This window comes from Lycorma delicatula, chromosome 9 (genome assembly GCF_047948215.1).
Source record: "Lycorma delicatula isolate Av1 chromosome 9, ASM4794821v1, whole genome shotgun sequence".
Taxonomy (NCBI): domain Eukaryota; kingdom Metazoa; phylum Arthropoda; class Insecta; order Hemiptera; family Fulgoridae; genus Lycorma; species Lycorma delicatula.
In genome coordinates, this window is record NC_134463.1 from 29,941,953 (window position 1) to 29,961,561 (window position 19,609).

The 19,609-nt window shown below is 28.8% G+C and overlaps 1 protein-coding gene across 1 annotated transcript; it reads right to left on the bottom strand.

Moving 5' to 3' along the window:
- Positions 1-324: 324 nt before the first annotated feature.
- Positions 325-17,068, bottom strand: LOC142330571 (soluble calcium-activated nucleotidase 1). The gene is made up of 4 exons (XM_075375949.1): positions 16,116-17,068; positions 10,477-10,680; positions 4,451-4,608; positions 325-919 (listed from the first exon to the last, which is right to left on the bottom strand). Exons 1-4 carry the CDS (start codon positions 16,786-16,788, stop codon positions 707-709), a joined length of 1,248 nt encoding a protein of 415 aa, XP_075232064.1. The 5' UTR covers positions 16,789-17,068; the 3' UTR covers positions 325-706.
- Positions 17,069-19,609: the final 2,541 nt, after the last annotated feature.

The window sequence follows — 19,609 nt, forward strand, 5'->3', positions numbered from 1 at the left end:
AGTCCTTTGTACTGTAAACAATTTCTACTGTTATGAGGAAAATACACGTAAAAGCCACTGAAAATTGATCTAGATAAAAAAAGTTTCATAAAATATATTAAAATTATAACACTGCTTTACACAGTGACAAGAATTTCAGCCAAATGTAATTGAATAATCACAAAAGTTTTGTTTTACTTGTATTGTCATATATATATATAACTATTTTTTTTAAATTCTAAAATTCATACAAGTTTTTAACTTTTAAAAAAAAATTTATTGCATTTATATCATCAGAGACTTAATGATACAATGTTTCTTAAACAAAGAAAAAGTTTCACAACATCAAAATGGTGATAAGTAGTTAACATTATTTTTATCAGAATGTTTAATTTTAAACAGATTTAAATAATAATAATAATAATTAAAAATTATCGGATAGTTAAAAAATAATTTTCTAGTTAACTACAGGTAACATTTTTAACAATATTGACCATTATAACAGTTTTTGAAACTGCTAATTAATTTTTTTTATTTTATAAATTTTTTTAGAAAATATATCACATATTTTGTATATAACGATCTATGTTAAGAATAAACTATATTAGTAATTGAGTTTTTTCATTTTTATTTAAAATGAGGATTTCTTTTGGTAAAAGCTATAATTAATTTAATTTACCGATAAATTTATTAATTTATTAATTTTATTTATCGATAAATAAAGAAATTAAGTAAACTCAATGCCTTCATATTTTAAATCAGCTACTTTCGTTTCTGGTAAAATTATAGTTCCACTGATATCAAATGCAACTATGTATGTGGCAGTAACTCCTTTGTCTTCCTCAGATTTTAAGGCAACAATTATTTGATCACTGGTACCAGGGATAAATTTAAAGCTACTGTAACCATGTGTTGGAATAACTTCACCAATATGTTTTACCTAAAAAAAAAAATTAATTATACTAACAGTAACAACAATGATCAGATGTTTATTAGAACAAATACTTTTTAGATGATGAAATATAAAAAATTGTGCTAAATAAAATGATACGTTTAAACATAATAGTGCTAGAAAAAATTTAGAGATATATTTCTAGCACAAAATGTTTTTCAATTTTTGGCTACTATCTGATCACAATATTCTATAGTTTAGAAATTAGGATTCTTATGAAAATATTGTGTTTATTCTCTATTTTTTATATTATATGCAGAGGTTCATAATGATAAGGCATTACTATAGTCCTTACAGAAGAATGTTGTTTGAGAAAACAAATAAAATGCTTCAACAACTTCAAAATACATCATGGCTCAGACTGACAAAATTACACAGAACATGACCAAACTCACTGGGACTTAGTCATCTCCCAAGACCATGAGACCAACAAATCAATATAATAAAATAATATTACGGATAATTTATGAATAAACTAGTGCAAGTGAAAACCTCAACTACTGACTCATAATCATAATCATCCAATTCACAATTCATTAAAAGTTACCATATATAATATGGTATATATATACATATATATATACATATGTATATATATGAATATATCTCTTCAGAAAATAACTGAACATTTTTAATTATGTACCAATGGAGATATCAAAGACATGCTGTTGGCAGCATTGTATTCCGCATAACCTCCTCTGTAACCACACGTTCTTGGATTGTAGATATCTTGTTTAATTTTTGTGTTATTGTTATTTGAGTGCTACATGTTTAAGTGCTAGTAGTGGATTTTTTAATGTTCAATTTTCGAAACCAACGATACAAGCATAAAAGTTTGTGTGAAACTGAGAAAAATCACAGAATCGTTTCAACTTTTGAAACAAGCTTACGGAGATGATGCTCTAGGTCATATGGAATGTTATGAATGGTTTTCATGATTTAAAAGTGGTTGTCAGTTGATTGAAGATGATCCTCGACCAGGAAAGCCTTCGACTGCAATTGAAGATACCCACGTTCAGAAATGTTCTGCAACTATCTGTTCTGTGCAAATCGCCGATTGACTGTCAGAGAACTTGCAGAAGAGATAAGCATCTCAATTGGATCATGCCATGACATTTTGAATGAAAAATTGAACATGCATCAAATTGCAGCAAAGTTTGTTCCTTGTTTGATAACCGAACAGCAGAAAGAATGAATGGACATTTGTCAGAAACTTATTGAACAAACTGATAACAATGAAACATTCATGCAGAGGGACATAATGGGATATAAAACTGTATTTATAGCTATCGACACTTGAGAAAAAAATTCAATTATTACAGTCAACTGGCAAAGGATCTCTACGCTCCAAGAAAGGACGTCAGTCTTGATCAAATATCAAAGTAATGCTCCCTGTTTTTTTTTTTGTTTTAATGGAATTGTGCATTTTGAATTCTTGCCTAAAGGTGAGACAGTGAACTGTGCATACTATCAAACTATTTTCGTTATGTGAAAAAATCCACAAAAAGAGACCAGAGTTGTGGCGAGACAACTCATGGTTCCTTCCCATGACAATGCGCTCACACATTCAGTTTTGTCAATTTGTGAGTTCTGTGCCAAAAATTAGATGATGTCCTCCTTCAGCTAGCTAGTAATCTATATAAAATTAATAATAAAGATTAAAAAAAATAAAGTTCAGTTATTTTCTGAACAGACCTCATATAGAATGATTCAGGAGGAAAGGGAAATAATTTGGAAACTGATTCTAGAGCTTGAAAGAAGGAATAAAGTTCATAACATATGTCTGAAAATGTTTTGTTGTCGAGTTATGGCTGGTGAAAAATTCTACTCGGATTTCATTGAGATGAAATTTTTAAGTCATTATATATGGAGTAAACTTGATGATTTCTTATGTTTTTTGATCTGAAAAGTTTAATAAAACAGGTCCCAGAACTGTATTTCCTTTTGATGATATCAAACATAAAAATTTAGTGACAAAAAAATAACAATTTTTTTTAGATCTACAGCAATAACTTTTTTAGTAAATTTTATTATCAAAATGTGTAGTAGAGAATTTAATTATGAGAAAATTGATGTATTACTGTTAAAACCAAAAAGGACAAAATTTAACAGAAAAATGTTTTAATTTTTTCAAAGTGTTAAATTTATTGTAATAAAAACTATTTTTAATTTTTACAAATTCATAAAAATCTTTCTGTTAAGTTTTGTTCTCTTTTGTTTTTAACAATATACATTTTTTTTGTTTTTCATAGACTATATTGCATCGATTTCCTCAATTAAATCCTTACATGTTTTGATAACAAAATTTACACATTAGTTTTTTCTGATTTTATATATTATATACTGTCAAGGTTGGCATAATTTGTAAATGAGTAGTAGTCAGCACTAAAAAGAATAAAGAATATAAGCTGTTTTAGGGCTATATAAATCACTAAAATAGATCCACAGATGGTCCAACTACAGGGATACAATAAGGTGTAATTTTTACTAATTCCACGTAATATCATTGCATATAATGAATGAATAATCATTTACAAAAAATATATGTAATTAATAAAAATTTACATATAAGTATATAATTTTTAATATAAATTTACCAATTTATATAAAAAGTTTTTTGAACCCATGTACTCATCAATAAAATACAATGGTAACTGATTATTACAAATAAAAACTGACAACTGGCAGTTTATGTAGTACTTATGTGATACATATAACCGATGATGAATTCACAGATTTGAAATTTTTTATATAAATTGGTTGTTTTAATTCTATTAAATAAACTACCTAGTACAGAATATTAAGATAAGACATATCTTACCATAATTTTTCATGAAAGTACTTTTACAGGATACCGCAACCTCAATCATGTTTGAAATTATTATGTTAATGCATATTAAAGATTTAAAAATAAAAATACTAAAAAAATGATAATTGCGCATTAATTTAAATGTGTTGCTATCTGTTGCAGTTTTTATACTGCCCCCCTCAAACACTGTATGATGGCTTATCAAATTGAAGTTTTGTTTGTAATTATATATGTAATATTTTTCAAATATATTTAATTTTATGTCATCCTTAATAATTTCTAATATTTTGAAATTTGTATTATTGATTGATGTTAATTAGTATTGATATGTTAATAAATGGTGTGCTGTAATTGTGCTAGGGTTGGCAACTTGGAACTGAGAACATTGTACTGGGGGTGAAGATTGGGGTGTATGTTCTGTTACATGTGTTGAAAACTTTATTTATCATGCAGGGAAGAGAGCAAAGTAATACAACATACTGTTCCCATTCACAACTGTTTGTTGGAGCAGAGACAGAGACAAAATAGCAGCGCTGTTATTTCTGTCATCACTATTACAAAAGTAAACTTCTTAATAACTATTTCTACTGGATAGATAAAAGAATTTTTCTAAAAAACGTTGTAAGCAATTTTTTTTTATGTAAAAATAGTCACTCTACGCATAAAAAAGTAAGCAAACTATTAAAACTAAACTGATAAGGTAAAATTACCTCAATATTTGTAAAATTTTCATCAGCAATTAACAAAATATTTGTACTCCTTCTTTCATCTTCAACTTCATCATACTGTTTTTTAGATAATCGCCTAGGTAAAAAGAACCATTTATTATGGATAGCACTCCATATACCAGATTCATGTATCATATATCCTGTAAATAATATAAACAGATTAATTTCAGAAACTGAATGAATGTTTTAATGGTTACATAATTAATTTATAACAGCTATAATAAATTTTATAATTTATCTATATGCTTTGTAGATTATTATTATTCCACATGTACACTACAGCAATAAGATATTAATGAGTTTTCATACAAGCTAACAAAATTACATATAAAAAAGAGAATTATTTTTCTTTTATAATTGTTAATTAAATACTACTGCTTTCTCTTAAGTCTTGGATATTATAATTTTTATTCATTGTACTTTATTCTTTTCCAATTTTTATTTATTAATTTTTTTTTCACAACTTCTGACAAAATTATTTTATAATGATTGCTCATCACTTATTTTATCAAAATAATTGCTTTATCATTTAGTTATGATACATTAAATCATATAACTATTTTATTTTATATCAATTAAATTACCATTTTCTATCAAACAAATAGGTAATTATAAATGATTTAACTTACAGTAAAATCTACGATAAGTCATATAGCTTTTAAGGAATAAATAATTCCTGTAGACCATATGAAACGAGTATGTCACCCTTGTACAGTAAAAAAAACACAAAGTGGTATAGTAATAAGTAAGGTGGTAAAGGTAAAGATGCATGAATAATTTATAACTAATGTTTAAAAATAAAATAAAATAAAAGGTTGCCTGAGTAAAAATATTTACTAATGTTCCAAAACAGTCAATGTGTTTATCGTAAAATACAAAAAACATATATGTCTCCTGTAAGGGAGGTATTGACCAAACTCAAAGGACTGATTTATTACATCAAAACAAACAAAAGAGTTCACATGGACAAATGCCCCCCTATCTTGCTTCATATTCCCTCTGTCTGCCATTTTATGTTTTTACAATAAAGATTTAATGTTAAGAGGAGGTTGAGACATAAATGAAATTTGGTGTTCATAATAGTCAATAAAAACAAAAAATATATACATGTTTGAAAATTCCAAAATGGAGATATTATGGTCGGACAGTATCTTGGGAAGCCATCTCGCACACAGTTTGCGGTACTGAAGTCTCTCACTCACAGTGGTGTAGAGAGCTGACCTTGAAATTTCAGGAAATGAATCACTCAATACAGAAATTGTGAACCGACATTTTTCTCGAATTGCCTCATCCACTCGCTCAACGAGATCATCGGTTGACACTCGCTTCCCTGACCGCCTCCATCATGAACATCTGTACGTCCTATTTTAAAGTTCCTGCATCATTGTCACACTTTGCTGTCACTCATTGAAGTTTCACCATACACATTACTTATTTGTCTATGAATTTCAGCTGCATTACACCCCTCACCCTGAAGAAATCAAATTACTGTACGCAATTCACACTTGGCGGGAGATGCTATTGTTGTAGACATGTTTAGGTGCTAGCTGCGTGTTCAGAACTAAACGAAGTGATGCGGCGTGATTGAAAGCCATACTAGAGACGCTGCACAACACATATGCGCAAAGGTTCATCCGACTTTTGCACGGGTTTTTATTGATATATGATATATACTGCTCAGCTAAATATGTGTTGACCTGCATAGCCACATGGTTACAGCACAGAAAAACAGTAAGTAATGAACAAAAATGAATCATTTTGAACTTTTTGCCTAATATTTAAAGGTAATCATTATGTGTAATTATACAGGTTGATTCAAGAAAAAGGAAATAACTTGGAAACAGATACTACAGCTTGAAGTATGGAAAATAGTTCAATACAAACAGATGTACAAGAACGCTTTGTTATAAAGTTCAACCAGCGAAAAATTTTTCCTAGGTTTCAGTTCCTCCAGTGAAATGAGGTTATACTGAAATCTTTAAGGCATTATATAAGAGGAAACCTTGACCTGAAAAATTGAATAAAACAGGTCCCAGAACTATATTTCCTACAGTTTTCATAATATCCAACATAAAAGAGACAAATCTGGTGATAAAAACTCTTTGTTTTAGGTTCGAAGTTCAATAATTTAGTTAAATATCTAATAAATGCATAAATTTTATTATCATAACTTGTAGAAAATTTAATTCTAATAAAATTGATTTAATAAAGTAAAAAAAGCTAATAATAAGTTTATAAAAAAAAATCAACCTTTATTATTAAAAACAAAATAGAATAAAACAATGAAAAATGTTGCAAATTTATAAAAATTAAAAATAGTTGTATTTTGTAGAATTTTTGTTTAATCTTCATGAGAATTGTATACTTCCAAGTACTAATGTTTCATCTGAACAACAACCAGTACATGGTGAAGGAAAGGTAAACATTCTTCAGGTGGTAAACCTAAGACCTACAACAAGCCTGTGAAGAATCTCTACACGACTCAACATTGAACTTAGTAAAGTATGGAAGACACTACATGCTCACAGACTGTGTCCTTACCTTGTTCATAAAGTTCAACAACTCTTGCTTGGTGATCATGGCAGATGACTGCAGTTTTGACAATGGGCTAACAATAATTACCACTTAATTCTATTCATACTGTTTTTTGTCAAAGATACTTTTACTCGTAATGGATAACAACACACAAAATTAACATTGGTGGTTTGAAGAAATGTTTAAATTTATTGTACTGAAAACAACAGTTTTTAATTTTTACAAACTTATAAAATTTTTCTGTTACGGTTTTTTTGTTTTTAATACACCTTATTTTATCAATTTTCTCAGAATGAAATTCTCTATAAGTTTTGATAATAAAATTTACACATTTTTTTATTCATTTAACAAAGTTTATTATATTTCAAACCTAAAAAAAAGCATCTTTTTTGTCTCCAAATGTTTCTGTTGTATGTTGGTTATCATGAAAACTATCTACGGGAGATACAGTTCTGGAACCTGTTTTATTTGATTTTTCAGATTAAAAACCACAATAAACCATCAAGTTTAATCCTTACATAAAAGCCTTAAAAATTTCAATATGGCCTCATTTCATGGAGGAACTGAAATCTGGATGAAATTTTTCTGTACCTGTAACTCAATAACAAAGCATTTTCACATAAATGTTTGTATGAATTTTTTCTCATATTTAAGCTTTTAGAATCAATTCCCAAATTACTTCCTTTTCCCCCTGAATCACTCTGTATAATCAGAATTAAATGTCGTAATTTTCTATTTTAAAGTTATTCTTTTCTAACATTTTCTATTTGTAATTTTTAAACAACAGAATTGTAGTATTTTTCCTATTTAGTGTGAGTTATAATATTTCTCATTTACATTGTGATTTGTTTTATACGCTATCTTTATCGCAGTTTTTTCTTCTTATCTTGTGTATTTTAACAATGTAACTGGTTGTAACAAAGGCTTATTTAAGCATATGTTCTTTTTGTTAATGAAATAAAATTTAAGAATCATTATTCTTTAACTTATTAAAAATAACTTATATCAGTAATTACTGTCATTCATTACCAGTAAGTGTGTAATAAAATATTTAAAGAAAAAATTTAAAAATAAAAAAAGAAGTTTTTGAGCAAATTTGAATAAACTTTAAATAGTACAGATCACAAGCAAATGACTGTGCAAGATAAAAGTTGAGCACATTAATTGGCCACCTCCAGCAATATTACACGACATCAACCATGCGCTCCAATATATTAGACTGGGCAATACATGTTATGTTGAACAATAAATTTACAATTTTAGAATTTATAAATCTGTTAATAAATTCTTCCTCAAATCCTCTTGATTTACAGTTTTTATTTTTAAACGTTATTAAATAAAATATGTATAAAAATGTTAACGTCATTTACCTTGAGTTGGGAATAACAGGTGATATGATATCATAACTGAAAATATTGAGATAAGTTGTAACACACTTGCTGAAATTATTATTTTTAAATATGTACTGAATTAGATAATAATGACTGTAAAATTAAAATTATCTTGACAGGTTTTATTTTAAATCTTTTTTTTTCACACTATGCTATTAAACATGGAGTAGCGTTAAGACATTAAGAGTAATGTTTTAAGACATAGCTGTTCATTAAATAAATAGGTGTCCTGGGAAGTGTTTGTCAAACTTAAAGAACTGATTCAGTGCATTAAAATAAAAAAGTTCATGTTGACAAATGCCTATGCTTCACTTTCCCTTTATTAACCATTTTGTGTATTTTGTTTTTTTCAATAAAAAATTACATTGTAAGAATGGGCTGAAAATTGAAATTTGCTGTACATATATCTAACATCTATAAAATAATTGAATTAAAGGTAATTAATAGATGAATACAGGCATAAAATTCTCAGACTGCATCATTTTTGTGATTCACTTGAACAATTTCAAGCATATTGCAGCTGTTTATCATCCAATTTGAACAAATAAGATGTCATCTTGTTTACAGTAAAAGGCATAACACTTTATTGGTTAAAAGAATATTTAATAAAACTAATATTTATGAAGTTATTAATGATAAAGATTTTAATGATTAATATTTGAAATTTTCAAACTTTACTTAATTTGTAGATTTTGTTGGACAAATGTACACCAAATTTCATTCATCTTAAGATTAAATTTTTATGGAAAAAACATAAAATGGCGAACAGAGGGTAAATGAAGCAAGATAGGGCGGGCATTTGTCCACACAAACTCTTGTTTTAATGTCCTAAATCAGTCCTTTGAGTTTGGTCAATACCTTCCCTACAGAAGACACTCAGTATGTATGTGTTTTTGTTTTTTATAGTAAACATATTGATAGCTGTGCAAAATTTGTGAACATTTCTACTCAGGACACTTAGTTATTTTATTCCTTTTAAATATTCAAACATTCATAGAGTTCTGCCATTAGGATGGTCCTGCCACAGCTGCTGCTCTCCACCTTATTCTATAATTTGCTAACCTCTTTGTTTCAGCATATTTTCCTTTTTAAATAATCCTATCCTTCATCTTGATTTCCTTCCATTTATCAAGCCTTCTACCATTGCATCCAGTAATAAACACCTTCTTCATCCTAGCCAGTTCTTTTTCCTATACTCAATCACATTTAGCATTTTCCTGCATTCTCTGATTCTCCTTAATAAAAAATTGTTTATTCATACATCTTAATAATATACATTTATATGGAAAAAAGTATATATATACACACACACACACACACACATTTATGTATATATACAAATGATTATGATGATGTTATCATCATCATCATCATCATCATCATGTGATGTTCTGCCTATTGGCAGGTCCCAGGCACCATTGTTTTCTTCATCTGTTTCTATCTCATTCTATTTTCAACTTATCTTATAACCTTCACTATCCTTTATGTCATTTATTAACTTCAACCTGTTCCTTCTTCTCCTTCTTCTTTTTTCACATATAATATATATATATTATATGAATTATATATATATAATTGTGTGTGTATGTATATATATAAATACACACATACACACACACAAGTATAAGATATATTTTATTTACCAACACAGCATTTAACACTATGACCTACAGCAGCATTTTTAAATCAAAACAAGTGCATCTGACTATGTCTATTGCTTGAAATTGTCAGGACAGGTTTTCCCCAGCAAAATGAGAAACTGGATTTAACAAAGACCATGGAATGAATTCAGAATATCCATATACCCAATGAACAAAGTATGTTCATTGCACATGTCATATGGTTACTTGGTACCATTTGTGAAAAATCCTAGAAATAAGTTAAGGTGTTATTGTAGCAAAATGTGGTTTTTTAAAGATAAATAAATAAATCTGCAAAATTAAAATTATGCACAAAATTCTTAAAAGATTTTAACATTTCAACTCTACATTACAAGGTAAAGTAAGTCTTACAATTTCAGATGATTATAAAATAAATGGCATAAAAAAATTATACATACATAAGATAATTACATTTATCTACCTGGAAAATCAATACCAACAGCATGACGTAAAGCATGATATCTATGTTGCCAATCACGGTGCTGAACTTCACCATCAATATTAATATTTTTAATCCACAAGGGATTATTATTAACAAAGGACCCAGTAGATGTTGTCCATTCTTTACCCATGCTACCAACATATAAGGAATGATCTTTAACGGTAGCCCATTCACTCTTAAAACCTGCAAAAAATAATTAAAATTTAAAAATGCACTTGTAAATTAATCCATTAAACAAGCATTTTTAGCTGTAAGGAACTTTTTTAGCATTAGGCTGTTTGTAAGGAACTATAAAACAGTGATGGGGCCAGCCCTGAACATTCTGTATATTATACTATGATCAATTCTGTGTTATCCCACAAACTTCTGTCGTTTAATAAAAGCTGCCATGAATTTTATGATGTTGTTTAGTCTTCATCTAATGAGCATTTATTATTGGATGTTTATTGACCAGATAAATATTTATCAATATCATAAATTCAACAGCCCTTTGATGTATAATAGAATATTATTTAGAATAAGATGACTTGACTGTTAGGCTGAACATATATAATAGATGCCAAAACCAAACAATTGTAGAATAGCTGAAATTGATACACATTACTGAAATTGTACAGCCATTACCAAGAATAACAAATCCACGCTAGGCTTACTAATTAAAGTGACGATAGAAATGGTTCCACATTTCATTCTTCACTGAACTGAATCTACTATTTCCCAACAGTAAGAAACCAAGCCTTCTGAAATGAGGGTATATTTAGTCCTACAAGTGACACCTTTTCTACCACAGGGGCTAGTCAGACATTATTACTTTCAGAAATAGCAACTATGACTTGTGCAATATATATTTCAGATGTTTAACTATAGAAAAACTGAAATAGAATGTACCCTATTTAATTATAAAGCAATCAAACATTTTTGTAACTGGGATAGGAAAAATAAAAATGACATGATTTTTTTCAATAATTAACTTAAAAACCGAATTAAATAATATTTCACTTATTTTACATTCTTATCTCTTAAAATTGGTATTTTAAGTGGTTTATTTTTATACTTAAATGCATGTGGCTTATCAAGAATCCTTCTACTCTAACCAGAACTATGTACACAGATAAAATATAAATACATTAAAAAAAGTATTCTTTTTTTCTAAATTGCTCTTCAAGAGAAACTGTATAATTCAAGGCCTTTATTAGTAAGTAAACTCCACATTATCATTTCTCCTCTTGAATTTGTTAACCTTAAAATTCAACTGTATGCATCTCTTAGATGGTAAAAACCTGAACAAATGTAATTTTCAAAAAGTTTCCAACAGAAATAAAAAGAAGAATTTTTAAAATTGACAAAATCATTAATAGCAAGCATATTTGTTGTTAAAAATCTGAAAAATTTTCAATTTGTGTTAATTCATTGTAGTAAAATAATTACTAATCAATGAAATCTGGGTAACAGTTTTACAAAGAATGGAAGAATTTCACGAAATTGGAATTCTTAAGAAAATGTGTTTTATTAAAAAAAAAACTTAAAATGTACAATCGTCCACGAGATTCAATTCTCTTCCATGGATCTTTAGATCAAATACATAACTAGAAGCTTGAGATATTCAACTCCAAACTTTCAGTTTGAATTTTTTTTTCAAGTTGTCATGTTTGTTGGAAGCCAATAAAAACTTTATGATTTGAAAGTTTGAGAGTGTTACTTACCCAGGTAAAGTTCCTGCGTACATTTTTTTTTTTTTAATATTAAAAACTTACTTCCAATGTACATAATTTCAAAGGCAAATAAAGCCTTAATGATATCAAGAGGGTTCCCTTGGAAACTCACACCTTAATTTAATTAAAACAAATTATTCACTACCTAATTATGAAAATTATGAAAATAAAAAAAAACTTTTGTTCTAACCATTCCTTTTCTTAAAACTTCTGAATTTGGAGAGAGTAAAAAATTCAATATGTTTGGGTACTCCTTGGCTACTCCCCCCTCTGTATCTTCAGTTATGAAAATTTTATAGTCCTCAAAATTAACATAAAATTATTATTTAAAAAAAATTAATAATTATTGTAATCTATATAAAATTAAACTTTTGTGTACATATTCCAATCAATATGATATTTTCACATCTTATGTTTCCTTTTTACTTTTTAGAAAAAAAAAGTTTTAGTAACCTGTGTATTGGTGGTTAAAACCATGAAAAAAATAAACTCTATCTTTCTATAGGAAGGCATGAACTACTTGATAAATCTCTCCCTTTTTCTGTTTAGTCTCCAGAACCACCGTAAGGTATCTGAAGTAAGGCATTATTACTTCACAGGATGAATGAGTATACATGAAGTGTAGTCTTGTACAATCTCAGGTCAACCATTGAGATATGTGGTTAATTAAAACCCAACCACCAAAGAACGCCGGTATTCACGATCTAGTATTCAAATCCATATAAAAGTAACTGCCTTGTCTAGGATTTGATAAATCTAACAAATCTTATGGACTCCCACCTGATCATAATAATAGTAATAAAAATTGTAGCATATTATTGCCACCTGTTAATAGAACTAATATTGAACAAAATTAAATAAACTTTTGATAGTTTTTTAAAGAATAAAATGGTTGCAAAAAACCTATGAGAAAGTTGATATAAAGTCTGGAAGTACAATATCTTGCACAGTATACAATTTATTTTATTTTAACTTATTCAAGCAATATATCAAAATGTAACATTTAATTGCTGGAATTTCATTTTTATGTTTATTACCCAAAATTTTACAAGAAAATCAACACAGTTTTGAGTGATTAAATATAAATAAATAAGAAAAAAATTGTCATGTTATAACCTTCAATATCCAGAACAACATATGCGCCATTCAAACTGGACTAGTACTGTAGATGTATTTCCAAAAAAGCAAGCTAAAAAAATTTCTTGTAAATTTTTTACTTCATTTTTAACCATGAGGATGACAGCCACTGAAGCGCAAGAAATGAAAGCAACAACTTGTTGGTTACTATCTCCATATTCCTTTCTGAAACCTTTTAACTTCTTACATTAACATGGTGGAATATTCATGAAATATTTCCTACTAGGGGTATTTTTATGCTTGAATTTTCACTTTGTAAAGGAAACCTACTTTTCACTTGGAAAAACTAATTCAGAGAATCAAAGACAAAAGATAAAAAATTAGGCTTTTTGTCTTGTTGAAGAAGACAAAAATAATGACAACTGTAGGCGATGACAATGCCAAGATAAAAATCAATGGTGATGAAATTGAATGTGTCAAAGAATTCATTTTTCTTGGTTCCAACATCAACCGTGATGCAAAATAGGCACCTGAGATTAAATGCCATAGTAGTTTAGTATGCAGAAGGTTTCGCAAATTAGAGATGTTGGATTGGACACAAAATCCAGACTTGTGCAGGCAATAGTTTTTCCAATTACCATATATGGTTGTGAGAGCTGGAATCTAAGGTAATCAGAACAGCAGAAAATCGTTGAGATTGAGTTGTGGTGCTGGCGAAGACAGTTGAGAATTTCACGGACCACCAGAATCACAATCAAAGAAGTCCTCAAATACATAAATCCGGAAATTTCACTCAAAGCTAAAATCAAAAGACTTAAATTGACATACTTTGGCCACGTCATGCACTCAAATTGCTCAGAAACTTTGATTAAGCTCAGTAAGGTCATTGGAAAAAGAAAAACAGGATGACCGCAAACATGTTGGCTTGAAACCACTAAAAGCAACACTGGCAGGGCAATAGTACAGCTTAAAAGCCATACATGATCAACAATTGAGGAGAACATTCACCTATGGAATCGCCACAGGTCGAACATGACTGAATGGCTAATAATTACATTATAACTGTAGTTCAAAATTTACAGTATTAATATAATTGTGTTAAAACCCACCTGTTATGAAGGCTTAGAGGTTTTATTTATTTGCTCCAATTTATATTATACTCTGCAGTTATACAAAAAAATTGAAACATTATACAACACTTTGGCTTACCAGATAGAACCTTACTTTTTACTCTACTTCAATAAAATCATAAGCCTATTCTAAATGATCTAAAAATAAAACATGGCTTTGATCTTCCAGCCTGTTCTTTTTTTTATGGATAGATTAGAAAACCTACCCACCCATTCCTGGTGCGTCTATATAATACTATTATGTAATATTCTGAATAAAATACTTATTTATTCAAATTACATAAATTACTTGCAATTCCCAATAAAAAATTTAAGATTTAAATTTACAGCTGACAGAATAATTTCTACTAACATAATCCACACTATATAAAATTAAGATGAAACAAAATTTATACATTAAGCCTAAAAAAATAAATTTTGCTGTATTATCTTTAGTATCTTTTTTAAATAGTTGAATACAGTAAGAAATTGACAAAATCCTAGTAAGAAATAAAGTGATTAATACGTAAGCAATTCATCCAGTAAAAGTGCCATAATTATTTATTAAGCCAAAAAGCAGTAATTTTCACAAAAATAAAAAATATTTTGCCAAAAAATTTAGTAAGAGGAATCTTTTACAATGACTGTAAAGAGGCACAATTTCAAGGGTCTTAAACTATAAGTTTCATAACTGTGTGACAAGGTAACAGTATTTAGAAATCCAGAAAAAAATACTTCTAAGAAATGATAAAATGTTCTTATAAGTAACTCTGTGATAAAATAACCAGAAAAATGCTTTATTTGATAATTTCAAGTTTAAGTTATTTTACTTAACTATATGATAAGGTATAGGTAGAAGATCAATAAAAAAATATTTGAGAATCTTTTTTTTTATAATAAAAACTTTTACACAAGCAGAACACCTGTTCTGTTTAGAAAAGAATGGGTTTTCTCTTAAATTAAATTAATGATAAGAATATATAATAAACTAAGACCTTTCAGAAATTTTTGGGATAGTAAGCAATCAAAGTACTTCAAAAATGCAATAAAAAAATAAAACTTACTACATAACCTACTTATGATTAGAAAGTAAATAAATCTTCCTGTGCAAAAATTTTTTAAGTAAAAACTACTTTAGCCTTTTTATGAGTGACATATTTATTATTATTACACATAGCAAATAAGGTAATTACAACATAAATTTCTCTGTAAGAATGCTTATACTGAAACAACTCCAAAATTTATTAAATAAAAGAATTAGTAATCTGACAGGAAAGAGTTTTATTAAAGTTTCAAAACTAATGATAGCAGACATTTTAAAAATATTTGTAGAATTTAAGTGTTTAACTAAATAAACTACAGAAAAAGTTGCAATTAGCTACATAATACTAAAAAAAACATACACAGAGAAAATTGTGAAATTTCTCTAAACCAAACTAATAATTTGTTTTTTCAAAAAGTATGGGAAGTCGTGAAAATAAAATTGTATTTTTTGAATTCTAAAATTTTCATATTAATCTGATACAAGAAGTTTACTCTTCTGCATTATCCATAATTACAGAAATCTATTACTAAAATTATTTTCATTATGTAGAACCAAACCATAAATGTTTTTTTTAATTTTGTTTGAAGAAAGGCTCAATTTTTGCTTATCTACTATTAAACAAGCTAATTCATTATCTTCTAAACACAATATTTTATATTAATATAATGTATTTACCTTTATTTGTTCTTCCGTTTCCATCCATAAGTATAACCCAAGGAATCACCGCATCACCTTCTATTTCATACACCATACCAGTTCTGTCATCAAAAGTTAACAATTTACCATTAAAAACAACCAATTCAGATAACTCCATACCTCTTCCATTTTCAGAAAGTCTTGTTTTTAATTTAATAGGTTCACCATCATCCCAAGTTAATGTAACTTTTTTAGGTGACTGATTCCATAACAAAAACCCTTTTTTGTAGAAGCTAATCCACGTATTAGATTCTAACTCGCTTTTTGATTTTTTATCTAAATCACTTATAATACCTATTCTATACCTAATACCTTGAGGAGTAGCTACTGGTGGTGTCAACGGATAAGTCGAATTATAAGAATCATAATTAGAAGATAAAGAAGAATACTTAAATCTGGAAGTTTCTAAAGTTGGCCTCGGAAAATTACTATATAAACCATAACTAATAAACTTTTTCGCATTTCTGGAAGACGACGAAGCATATAACAAAATAATTATAACAATTCCTACAATCACTAAAACTGTTAGAAAATGAGTCTGAATACGCAACCTACTACTACCAACACGATAAGCCGGTGGAGTCCGTAACGCTTTTCTCCAATCTCTCAATGTCATTACGAGCTCTTGAGAATCTGAATTATCACAATACATGAATCGTTTAGGTTTTTTAAACTGAGCAAAATTGACATGCCTTATAAGTGTTACTTAACCTACATGATTAATAAATTTATAACTATCTTTTGCACTCGAACGCGTCCCGCAAAAATACAAAACCTTAAAAGGCATATTTTTAAAATAACACCTGTAACAAGAATATGTTGGCATGTTTATTACATAAGCCCGTTTCACAAAATATTCACACAATCTGTTAATCTTATCACTGTCATAATGACGTGTATGAAATCTTTAACATCTAAATTTAATGACCGCATTCTACCGGTACGTTCAATTACTACTGTGTGATCATTCGTTTTAGAGTTGTACTTTAGCTACAGTTCCTTTGATTTTTTGTTTGTCGGTTCTATTTTTACTCGCTCTTGAAATATAAGGACCCTCAAGGTTTGAGGGTGGGCGGACGCAGTTGAGGGGGTATGCATGGGGGCATACTCGGACTCCCACTATGAGTAGGGACGGGAGGGTAGCCCTCCTGGGAAGAGACATCACGGCATCCAGAAGCGGAGGTCGTGTTGCTGCAATGAACCAGGAGGGACCCCGTTGGGAAGGTCCAATGGGTGGACAATTCTGAAGGGTGATGGCTTGACATCGCCGCGTCACATAAGGTCAATCGAGGAAACGTGGAGAAAAATGAGAGGTGTAAATGACAGGTGAAAAAGTGCCAGACTCTTGCCCGGAATCAAACGCGACAACTGATCTAGAATGTCAACATGTTAATAATACAAAAAGTAGCCAATCTATTATTAAAGCAATGCAATAAACAGTTATTACAGTTTTGAATAAAATTAGAGATATTGGAAGGTAAAGAGTATAAATGCATAGCCATTTTAAACATCATTAAAGAGATCTCATGCACAATGTTGTCAAAAGTACAAAGATAAAGAAATATATATTACTGGGAATTGTAACCTAAGTTATTTAGCATAGTAAGAAGTAAATTTGTTTAGCACTTTGGTGAAGAACTTTCCACAGCTGATTGAGATAAAATATATTCTGCATAAAAAAAAAACTGTTATACCTTTATATTAAAAAGAGAGAAAGAGCAAATACTTTCTTATTAAAATCCATTATAAAACTATATCTGAAGTTATTCACTTTCATTTATATTTATACAGAAGGGCAGACTTTATCATCTTCAACCAGAAGCAACCAAAACAATCTTTCATTGTCAAGCAAGTTATACTTCTGATGACCTGTTTCACAAACATTTTGTTTTTTCCTTCTGTAATGGATAAGTAGTGTTTAATAATATTTTAAATACTGCTTGAATTCTATATCTTGGTTTAAACATGAACCAAGATTATTCATCTTTGCAAAAGATGAATAATCCTCTAGTCAATCTCATTGCAAAAATCTGTTTTTGATAGGTTCTAATAAAAAATTATTTTATTCAAATTTTTATGGGAAATTGCTAATTTTGGATGTGAAGACTTATTTTTCAGCAATTTCTTCATAATTCAATCTTAAGTTTCTTAACCTTTTCCCATCACAATGCTCCGCGCTTCTTAGCGCTCCGCAAAAATAGTTGGTATCTGATTGCCTCTCTTCATAGTCTTATGCTACCCTCTTGTGAAAAAATTTTCAAAAAATTACAGTATATTAACGAGATTTAACAGATTCTGACAAAAAAAAAACCTTACGATTGGATATTTTTTATGCCTGTAACAACAAAAAAATTGAAACCGTACAAAAATTACGATAATTTAATTGCAGAATTTTTTTTGCGCATTTCTACCGCGTTTTTTATTAGCGAAATTTTTTTTTTTTTGATTTGTGTTTATGAAACATAGTTTGCTGATTAAAAAAAAAATACTTTCAAGCAAATCGGTTGAAAGTTGGGCAAAATATGATGAAAAACCCGTGTCATAAATTACAGATTAATTAGCATATCAGTTTCGAGAAATTTTTATAGTTATTTATTTTTTCTTAGCGTTACATATAATGTAAAATTTATTTTAAAAATTATAAGACTTCCTTAGAGCATTTATTACGTAAAAAAACTTTTTTTACAACAGAGTATTGCTGTTACACGCCACGGGGGGGGGGCAATAGAGTTCATGAAACGCATAATAATTACCCCAGTAATTACAAGCTATTCGGTACAAACAACAGTTATTTTTTATGTTACTATGTATATAAAATCGTAATATATATTATATATATATAATATATAAAATAAGAAATTACGAGCGCGCACTAGTTTTTACACCAACATATAAATCGCAATATGGGAGATTCCCCAAAAAAACAAAAGAATGAAATAGATGAAAAATAATAAATAACCTAAACAAATAAAATGAAGTAATAAATTTATAAATAAAAAGCTCTTACCCCTAGTTGGTGATATTTTGGCGTGTGTGATACACGAGAAAGCATCCATCTAAACAGAGTGGTACCTCACAAGCCACACACCTCCAGACTGATGTTACGCGAATGCCGTTTGCCGAGCACACAACGCATTGTCTAAAACTGTTTGTTCCCTCACGTTTAGGAAAATGTCTTGCTTCACAACTTTCAAGACGTAAAAATTCACGATTTCTTACATAAGATCCTCGTGCAGAAAATCTCGTAGGAGATGATGAAACAAGCCCTTTCAAAACCTCATTTCGAAACCATCAGAAGGATTGGTTCTTCTCCATCTTATTGCCGTATTATTTATTATTTATTGTAAGCCGTATAAGCATTGACAAGAAGCATATCAAAAATGTGGAAAAAGAGCATGTCAAAAATGTGGAAAAAAAGTTTTTTCGTCCATTTTGTCATGCGCCTATGTAAGTAATAGCTTGAAGACAGAAGA

Bases quoted from the DNA above. Each gene is read 5' to 3' on its own strand.
- LOC142330571 (XM_075375949.1), bottom strand. From the start codon at position 16,788: ATGTATTGTGATAATTCAGATTCTCAAGAGCTCGTAATGACATTGAGA. The intron at 10,681-16,115 runs GTAAATACATTA...TATTTTTTGCAG, and splicing joins AAACGGAAGAACAAATAAAG to GTTTTAAGAGTGAATGGGCT. The intron at 920-4,450 runs GTAATTTTACCT...TTTTTTTTTTAG, and splicing joins AAAATTTTACAAATATTGAG to GTAAAACATATTGGTGAAGT.